We start from the raw sequence: 10,244 nt of genomic DNA, 5'->3' as shown, positions 1-10,244 counted from the left end.
TTTCTTAATTTAATCAACTTGAGATTTAAGAGGCATTATAATCTCATAATATTTAAATTAGTTTTATGAAGACATATTTTTAAACTCCTCAGTAAATTGTTCGGTAAGGAAAACTTGTGTAGGACTAAGTACATACTACATAGGCGATATGCATGAGAGGAAAATTTTATATGTTGCTATTTCCATTCGAACATTGTCCATTTGTCAAAATTCAATTTTCTCTCTTATGTGTCCTTATATCAGTTTAACACGTGTTAGAAGGGTAAAAATACAGGAAATTCTAGTTTTATGACATCTCCCATAACACTCTAACGCGTTCTGCATACATAATATTAGTAAAACAGAATTACGGGACCTGCTATCGTAAATGTTTAAAAGGTATTCATTCCTTGGACCTATGCAAACGAACGTCCAACAAAAGCAACTTGCTCATGTCATAATTATGTTCAAAGTGTTCCATTCGTCCCGTAATAAATTAGCTAACACTGGCTGCTGTTTTACTTTGCTTCTATAGTTACTGTCTGAAGCATCTGTTTGTGAGTTTGCGAAAAGTGGGGACTTTTTGCTATACGTTTAAAAAATAACATACGAGTGCACTCTGGTATATTACCATTTTTATAACTGGCACCTTGAAATATTTTTTTATTTTATTGTATAGTTAGGGGTCTACTTACACTCTACAGAAGATCTTTGACATGACCTAACGACTGTTATCTCAATTAAACCTGTAACCAAAAAGCGACCACCCTGAATAGGCTGTCCATGCCAAGTTGCTTAACCCACAAATTGTTTACCGACTAGTGAACGCAACTAACTATAAGCGCCTTAACTTGATAAAATAAGGTAGATAACTACTAAAATTAGAAAGTGCCGACCATTACCAATTCTTGAATGAGTTGTTTACTAACAAACTTCCTAACCGTAGTCCCTCCAGGCTTTGCAACTAGTATCTTTTACCAGACACGCTCGAAAGTTCGTTAACTTCTGCAATATTAATCCTTAAAGTAAAAACGTGACTCTCATTTTAGTATCGACTAAGTTAAAATAGCGGGATAAAGATAAGAACTTTGAATGGAGCATGCTTAAAATTCGAGACGCTTTACCGTTCTACGTTTCCTGAAAAATAGTCTTAAAGCAAAATATTTAATGATTGATGGCGAGAACGAAAGTAATTTAATATAGACTATCTTGAAAAACAGGACTCACCTAAGCTTAATTTATTAAAAGTGTGTTGTTTGACGTGACGGGATCAGCGGAGGTCACTCGAGGTCACGTTCTGCCAATACTCGTCGCTTCTTAAATAAACTTCTAATCGAAATTTAAATTTGTTTCTAAATTAATTCTGTGAGTATTTCGGATGAAGACTAAATCCTTCGTCGCGTGATCGGTTTTGTGCTATTATTTTTTGGGATCACTTCGATAATTGCTTCCTGAGTGCCTTAGTAAATATTTCAAGTTATTTTATTAGATGCTAACGCGTCTTTTATAATTGATACTATTGACGAACTTTAAAGTTTCATAATAACGAACAGTAAATAAAATACGTTTAATATTAATATCTGGGAATGTCCGTTAGTTACCCGTTACATTAATTATCATCCATATTAAAATGAGTTTCGTAATAGATACGTAACATGGGCTGGTTCTTGAATAGAAGCCCCGGACGTCCCAAACGGTGTATTTCATGAGTCGTTCAAATCGTTTATTTTATCATGTTGGTACCCCTAACCCTCTCGAGGTTACTCTAATTTCACCAAATTCCATTTAAAAAAGATACCTACGTTTCTTTCGTTACATACATAATATAAAACTCATCATTAGAGGCTGGGTAAGTAAAATTTTAATTAGTAAAACATTTTAATTATAGTCTTTAAAATATAGCTTGATTAGAATGACAGATGTCAAACTGTTTTGACTAGGGTTGTAGAAGTATTGATCAAAATCGATAGCGAAAAAATCGAATCTAAAATAATTATATTCGATTCAATTATTTTTGAATTAGCTTTTTACAAATTGTTGTTGTGAATCTAATTGTTTAAGCAAAATCGTATAGGGCGACCAGCCCTACTTTTAACACCGCACGGAGACCTCTCCTAGTTTAGTATTAATTAGGATCAATTAAATAAAACAATGAAATTAAAGTTAAATAAAATTAATTTATTCAGTTAATAGTGCAAATCTGATGATAGGGATGAGGATGATAGTACTATAGGATGCGCAGTTAATGGTGCGCATCCTAAATCAGTATCATCCTCATCGCTATCATCAGAATCGCTGGAACAATCTTGGAGATTAATTATTAATTCTTGGTCACGAATAGTATCAAAGTGTACTTCGCGATTAACGATTAATCAGATGATTTACTCTTATCTATTGTGTCTCCTCACTAAATTTTTTGCAACATGACGTAGCCTTGTAGAGAGGTTGAAAATTATTAGGTTTATTTTTAAGACTAAAGAAAATAGTACTGATTTTTAGTTTAAAGGCTGATTGTATTGAATGATTCTGATTTCTTATTGAGGATCTGTATTTAAAAAATAGTTATAATGCTAGACAAGACAGATTTTTCGTGTTTCAATTTGCAATACTCGTTAGACGTCACTACAAAGTTGTGTGCTCTGTTTTGCTTAGAACTGTCATTTTAATCAAGCTATATTTTAAAGAGTATAGTTAGTACAACTTCGGGGAATCGTTAGCAAGGATATTAATATGATACTCATGAGTTAGGCAACTCTGCAAATAGGTATTATATTTAACATCTATAAATACATCAGCTTTCCGACTTCCAGACTTACTGAATAGCAAGCTTTAGGTAGGTAGGTACCTACTTATAATCAAAATTAAATTATGGGACCTTGAATTTTAGTGGAAAGAAGGAACTATCTTTTAACATTGTGTTTGATACATCATACAATAATAATAATAAAATTAATACACATTCTAGAAATCAGCATGCAGTAAGCAAAATATCTTCAGGTTAAGTTTCAGAAACTGCTTTAGTTACTTGATAATTATGAAGATTAAGTGTAAATTACCTTGATATTAAGCTAAATCTCTTTGTACACCTGTACGTTTAACGACGTTCAAAAAAACTTTAGTTTAAAATCCGTGATAAAATTCCTGCGCACTAGTTATCTAAATTAACCTAAAAATAAATCGTTTGGTTGAATTATATAATTATTAAGTATGGCTTAGACGTCCAAAGAGCTTAACCCTTCCATTTCTTGATACATTTGTCAGGCCGCAAGCACCGCAAACTCCTTATTTCTTCGATTGCGGTCGGAACAAATCCTTGGCCTAATTTTGTAACGGGAACCATTTACTTAGCAACGACATTAAAACAGAGCCTTATTTTATTGTATTCTTTCCGCTACGATCGGGGAATGAAAGAAAAACAATGAAATTAACAACTGTTCCCGTTGTCGGAGCTGTCCAGGGACGGAGGGCTAACGCCGGGTCAAATGTCAGTGAATTGGTTCGGATATAGAAAACGCTTTTTTTAAACCAAGGTACCTACTTGTTGCTTAATGTACGCCGGTCTTGTTATTATTCACTAGTGCCTACACATACTTCATGTGTAGACATTATTTTCTAGTGCCGATGAAAGCGTATGAGCTTACCAAAACGGGATTAATTTGCAATTTTGAACAACGGGGTACATCTTTGCTCGGGATTACCCTGCACATGACTAAACTCAAAGTTGTTATCACACAACGCCTAACAGAGCCACCTTTATCTATCTACTACCATAATGGCTTGAGAGGCTTCTATTGCAGTTTAAACCAAGAAGGATACACATTAGTAAGGCTTGAATGTGTAAAAATATCTAGCTTCATAAGAAGATTTTCGCTTTGCTCAAATGAACTCCTGTGGCTGAGTACCTACCTATGTATAAAAATTTACGTACTCACGTTTTAGAGCTTAAATTAAATTTGAACCTTAGTACGTCTAAGTGGTACCTACATTAAAACGAATCTCTCGTCAGGTATCTTTGTGCTTAGGTTTATCATTTATTTACGCACTCAATACACGTTGGCCCTTTAAAGCAGTAGGTATAATGAAATAAATACACAGTACGTAAATATATAACCCGAAACACTTTAAATTATGAAATTCTATTTTACTGTAGATTAAACACAAGAATATTTTTATAAAATTTTGTGAATACGAAAAGGTTACACAGAAGAAATCCAATTAAATCTGTGCTGGCCGCTGTCGATACGAATGGAAAAATAAACAATGACGAATCTGTCACATTGTACCAAATTATCAGATTGAGTTCAAAATGGTATTTTTGTCATGAACATATAAATCTTCACAAACATTAACAATAACAATCTATTTTATACACGTATTTACAATATGAACAATAACACAATACTGATTTGGTTTTAGGAAGTGTCAATATGGATGACTTTCAGCATTTAGAAAAAACGATAGTTCGTGAGCTAGCGTGTCGTCTGTGTCTATGCACTGACGTCGTCAAGCTGAAACCGCTCAGTGCTGAAGTGAAGCGCAAGATCAAGAGGCTCTTCGACGTTATAGTAAGACTATTAACATTTGTAGCTTGGCATCTAACTGCTTCTAACATCATTTATGATTTACCTACCACCCTACGGCACATTCTGGCGCCAGGCCAGTGTAATGCTACTTAGAGCTACATAATGTTACACCAAACCCACAAAATTAATACCTAAAGTCCTAGATGTAGGTTCAACATCCACTCCCTGATATGCAAGACTAATAAAATTATAATCTTGTTTTTAGATTCGCTCTGATGATACTCTGCCAAAAGCAATTTGTCACGAATGTTTGCAACAGATATCAGCCCTACACCTTTATACCGTTAAAGTTGAAAAAACGCAAAAGTTTTTAGAATTTCATAAAATTAAAATGCAGGAAGAGAGGCGTGAGGCTGTTACTGATAAATTACATCCGATTATTGCCTCCCTGTCTTCACAAAACACTTCAGAATCTCAGAAAAAGCTTGTCACTCCCTCCAAAATAATAAAGTCACCACCGACCGACCAAGGAGACACTAAATCAGTGAAACAACCCAAAGTGCAAAAGAAAAAGACAGCTTCAGACCTTAAGTTCATGGAGGCCATGACTTTGGATGAATTTGCCAGCACTGAGAAAGTAGATAAAAAGCTACTCAGTACTACAGCCGAGGTTAAACTAACCAGTCCGAGGAAAGAAATAAAAACCGAAAAGCCAAAAGGCGAAGTTGACTTGTCGAACGAGATTTTAGATCCAGTGGTATTATTGGACGGTAGACCAGCCAAGCAGGGTGCTGCATTAGACAGGCAGATTACTCTATTCTACAAAATGGAATGTTGTATTTGCCACGAAGGCGGTTTCCATTTCAGATCTTTAATGAAGCACTATAAAGAGAGGCATGGCGTACCCGGCTACGTGACGTGCTGTGAAAAGAAGTTTCATTATTTCTATCCTAAGAAAATAATTGAACACATGGCGTTCCATTTACAACCGAATATATTTATGTGAGATCATTTCCATACATTTGTTTCTGTTATCATTGCTAGGTCTTACAAAGTAGAACCGGAATTTGCAACTTTTAACGATGTATACATGTTCCTTTTATTTTTCATTCTGGTCTCATGTCTGTGCGTTTACAGTAGCAATAGTAGCCATAGCTATGTATTCTTACACATCTATTAAACATCAGTCACTCTATGCCATAACCTTTATTTATGTTTCTAGGTGTCCAAGTTGCCACCAAAACTTCCAGACATCGCAAGAGCTGTTCGAACATCAGAGTAATGGCGGTCGTTCCGAAGGCAAGATTGTTTGTCCTAGATGTTCGGAGCGCTACCCCACGTATCACGAGCTAGGCTGCCATATCATATCTCACCGCAACGACAAGCTACAATGTGACTACTGTGGGAAACTGTGAGTATTGATATCTCATAGATTATGAAATAATTCTATATATCTAATCAGCCCGTTTCGACCCGGTGTTGAGTATAGGCCACCCCCCAGTACGCCACCGAAAACGGTCCTGTAATTAGTCTTTATTTTTTATTGAGCAAGAAATGTCCCATGTCCACGGTTTGGGAATGTTTTTTTTCATAGAAAAGACTGTCATTTGTCACACAAATAAAAAAATATTTATCAGAAACACACTGCCCAAAACTTTGTAGCATGCATTATTTTTACAGATATGTCCTAAATACGTGTCACTATTGTCTGTAGGTTGAAACATCACCACCGCAAAAAGACTATCAACCACATGGAAGATCTGATACTTTGTTCACAATGTATTAGAACATTGAAATCTATAGAAAAACAAGAAAAGGAAATTGTGAGTACCACACCCCCACCTAACCCCCTACGTAATACTACGATTTTACATTCGTTGTGTGGAATGTGCGTTTAATACATAATATATGCAAATCGAAGAGTATTTTTATTTGGGTACGTTTATTCCAGAAAGAGAAAAGTAAAGTAAAGAGCAACGACGCACTAACGTTGCAAAAGTATCAGAAATTCAAACAAGCCATGGGAGTCTCTGGTGACGAGGACGCATCGACAGATTAAAATATTAAAAAAATTGTAATTTTAAAAGTTTTCGATTTGAAAAATAATAGTAAAATGTGTTGTTTAAATGAATAAAATATAATTTGGCATGAGTTATGCGTTTATTGGTATACTTATTTACTATAATAATATTTATTTAATGTATTAGTCCAGCCTTCGCTTCTTGACTAGTGATCCGAGGAGGTCAGAGATGGCCGGCAGATTATTGGTTTGGTCATTGGCGCCGGTGTTCAAGTTTGACAAAGGTATGTTCAGTTGGTTTGATGAACTCTTTTGCTGACCCTTCATGTTTCTGTGTTGAGGGAAGCTCGGCATCAACTTGGGGTCGCATGCTGTAATACAAAAAACATTTATAACCAAAGCTTTCACTTATAAACTTATAAATCTAATAGCTGACTCGCGCAACTTCGCTTGCGTTACATAAGAGAGTATAGGTCAAAATGTTCCCCGTTTGTAACATTTTTTACTGGTACTCCTATTGGTCTATCTTTTATCTTGGCTATCTAAACCCGAAAGTACTTTTCAAATCCGACCAGTAGTTCCTGAGATTAGTGCGTTCAAACAAATAAACAACTTTTCAGCTTTATAATATTAGTATAGATTGGCATATAAAATGTTACTTACGCAGCGGTTGTTCCTTAAAGTAAGAGCTCTGTAGACACTCTTCAGCTGTAGCGCGCTTGTTAGGATCGTACATGAAGAGGAAGTTAAGCAGACGTAACCCGGCCGCCGACAGCCAAGGGAAACGTTGCTTCAAGTTGTTATACGGCTGTTGCTTCAATGTAAAGTTCTGTAGAGCTGGCAGCGCACTAAACTCTGGCCAGATAGCATCTGATGGCGTACCTGTGGATATTCATATGACTTTAGCAATGTGAACGCCGTAATCGTTGGTACATTGGCTGTTGCCCGCCATATACGTGCACGTATTGTGGGCGTAGACGTATGCGTGCACGCAACAGCTGTAATGTAGTTTTAGCTACCGGTCCGCCCCGACTTTAAATTAAACCAGGTCAAGAATCATTCAATCTAATGAAAAAAAACACATGTAAATATATTCAATAGTTAACTGTGAAAAGACAGGTAGACAGATGCAGTGAGGTGATTGTGTCACTTTCCCTAGAGGACCATTACATTTCAGCAATCATATCATTCATATCGTAACATTTACTCACCAAGTAAGTCAACAATGAGTTCAAGCTGTTCTATCTCAGTTCTTCCTGGGAGTAAAGGTTTGTTAGCCAGCAGCTCGCCTAGTATACAGCCAGCTGCCCACATGTCTAAGGCAGGGGTCTGACGAGGGGATTGCAGGAGTAGTTCAGGAGCTCTGTACCAGAGAGTAACCACGCGAGGGGTTGCACTACGAGCTGGCGCGCCCAACCAGCGAGCGAGACCGAAGTCAGCTGAAATAATAAAATATTTTAGTTATTATTGGGATAAGTCTTAATGCTTATATTGGTAAGAGATCAATGTTTTGGTTTTTCTATTTAGAAATTGTTGTAGTGTATTTATACATGATAATTCACTAACATGACAACAGGTCATCTGGACTCAAGTAAAATCGAAGAGATAATTACATTACGTTCCTGGACCTCTGCCATGGGAAAATGGCGTGATTTTATGTATGCATGTACAATAATGTTGATTTTACATATACATTATGTACATATTATTATGTGTTGCATATCAAAACACTCACCAATTTTGACACATCCTTTGTCAGTCAGTAGTAAATTAGAAACTTTGAGATCTCTGTGTACTATGAAGTTGGAGTGTAGGTACTTAAGACCTTTGAGCACTTGCAGCATCAGGCACTTGACTTGAGACTCAGTGAATGGTGATGACATGTTATCCAAGAGAGATGCTAGGTCCTGCTCACAGTATTCCATAGATAGGAAGATGCTGTAAATTAAAAAATGCTTTACAATAGAGAATATGTCTTCTTAGGGTGCTCCCACACAGCAGATAGATAACGTTAGAAACTGACTTATAACATTTGTCTTAAAATTGTTTTATTATTGTGTTACACAATGTTTGACAACGTTACATAACTGCTGTGTGGGAGCACCATTAGACATTGTTGAATAATATTATTGAAGTATTGGAAGTAACATTTAAAAATCTGTGCTATAAGTAAGTAAATGGCATAATTTACAATTAAATATATACTATAAAGAAGTTCAGAATTTAATTTAAATGATATTTTGTTAAATTTGTTAATTTGTTTTGTTAAAAAAAGACAACTCCCGCACTAAGAATTGCTCTTGTGTCGCGGGGACTTTTACAAACATACAAACAACGGACACAAAGCACAACCAGACCCGAAACAATTATTTGTGGATCGCACAAATAATTGCTCCGTGTGGGAATCGAACCCACGACCTCCCGACGCAGTAGTGTTTAAATGATATACATGCACATACCTCTCCAAAGAACGTCCCACCAATACTTCCTTTAGTTGTACAATATTTTCATGTCTGCAAGCCATCAACACTTGTATTTCACGAAGCCCACTGAGTGGTAGTCCATCTTTTTCAACATCCATCCTCACCTTCTTCAAAGCCACAATATTGCCATTTAACTTATCTTTGGCTCTGTCTGTAACAAACATGACATAATATATTAAAATTTGGGTAAAGCTTGTTACTGTACAGTTCTTAGGAATGGGTTACCCTCGAAATTGAGAACTTAACATTTGCTCTGTTACAGAAAGTATTTGGCCCATAGCTTCCTCATGTACAAATTGTAGATTTAGCTTATGAAGTGCTATGCATGTTTACCCCTCTTGAAAATGCTCAATATTTCAAATCTAGACAACCTGTGCCTTATGGTGTTGCATACAAATAAAATAAAACATGTAGTTAATAGACAATTTTATACTTACAAACAATCCCATAAGTACCCTCTCCTATTCTGTTTAGTTTTTCAAATTCACCAACAAATCTGCATCTACCAAGCTGAAAACAATAAGTTTAATCAGGCAGGTACACAACTTTTTCATGTAAATATCTCTAAATAAGTGTTAATTACTAACTGTTTACTGCTATGAGAGTTTTTGGAAATAATGGGTTAAATTCTTGATTAAAAAAGGTTGAGCAGAGAGCATCATTATTACAGCCTGAGAGTAATAACTCGTTGCTATCACAGATAAGCTAATGAAATAACGATAAAAACGATTCAGGTCTGGTTTATGGATTCAGTTTACTACTAGAATATCATAAAACTACTTAAAACTACTCATTTTACAGTACAAAACAATGCTCTGTTAGGTTATGTTACATACAATATCTTTTTCAGGGATTTCCATCGTTTTTCCGGTCCGGAACGATATAAGAACACCTTTTCTTGCTGCAGGACCAGTTGGATCCGGCACATCTTGATTTACAATCGGCTTTTCTGAGTCTGCAAATAAATATCAAAATAAGCATTCAATTGTTTACAAAAATTCACAAATTTGAATAAGGCACAGAAACGCTACTTACTCTGTGACATTGTTATAAGCTTATTCTTCCAATGGATTGTTTAATGTTCTGTACACACACAAATCTGCTACTAATTCGGCGTAATTATCGATAAAATCAAATACATAAACATTCAAACAACCTACGGCCCAGAATCAAACAATATTGACATCTGACAGAAATTTACCATAGATGATAAACATAAATATTAATAGCAACCGTAGT

General features: G+C 35.6%; 2 protein-coding genes across 8 annotated transcripts; one reads left to right on the top strand and one right to left on the bottom strand.

Annotated features, from left to right (window-relative positions):
• Window positions 1–2,111: 2,111 nt before the first annotated feature.
• LOC142975438 (uncharacterized) lies at window positions 2,112–6,657 on the top strand. 7 transcript variants are annotated; one of them, XM_076118308.1, is made up of 7 exons: window positions 2,112–2,743; window positions 3,391–3,509; window positions 4,396–4,544; window positions 4,768–5,504; window positions 5,725–5,913; window positions 6,217–6,325; window positions 6,454–6,657. In XM_076118308.1, exons 3-7 carry the CDS (start codon window positions 4,407–4,409, stop codon window positions 6,559–6,561), a joined length of 1,281 nt encoding a protein of 426 aa, XP_075974423.1. In that variant the 5' UTR covers window positions 2,112–2,743; window positions 3,391–3,509; window positions 4,396–4,406; the 3' UTR covers window positions 6,562–6,657. The 7 variants fall into 7 exon arrangements, with proteins under 7 accessions (XP_075974423.1, XP_075974388.1, XP_075974396.1 ...); XM_076118290.1 differs by having other exon boundaries at window positions 2,695–2,816; XM_076118273.1 differs by lacking the exon at window positions 3,391–3,509 and having other exon boundaries at window positions 2,113–2,743.
• Window positions 6,639–10,195, bottom strand: Cdc2rk (cyclin-dependent kinase 10). The gene is made up of 8 exons (XM_076118334.1): window positions 10,041–10,195; window positions 9,842–9,960; window positions 9,443–9,515; window positions 8,982–9,156; window positions 8,258–8,460; window positions 7,734–7,961; window positions 7,186–7,404; window positions 6,639–6,893 (listed from the first exon to the last, which is right to left on the bottom strand). Exons 1-8 carry the CDS (start codon window positions 10,048–10,050, stop codon window positions 6,706–6,708), a joined length of 1,215 nt encoding a protein of 404 aa, XP_075974449.1. The 5' UTR covers window positions 10,051–10,195; the 3' UTR covers window positions 6,639–6,705.
• Between the last annotated feature and the right edge of the window lie 49 nt (window positions 10,196–10,244).

This window comes from Anticarsia gemmatalis, chromosome 1, assembly GCF_050436995.1.
Source record: "Anticarsia gemmatalis isolate Benzon Research Colony breed Stoneville strain chromosome 1, ilAntGemm2 primary, whole genome shotgun sequence".
Classification (NCBI taxonomy): Eukaryota; Metazoa; Arthropoda; class Insecta; order Lepidoptera; family Erebidae; genus Anticarsia; species Anticarsia gemmatalis.
Note: the sequence above shows the minus strand (reverse complement) of the source record. Positions and strands in the feature narration are given on the sequence as shown.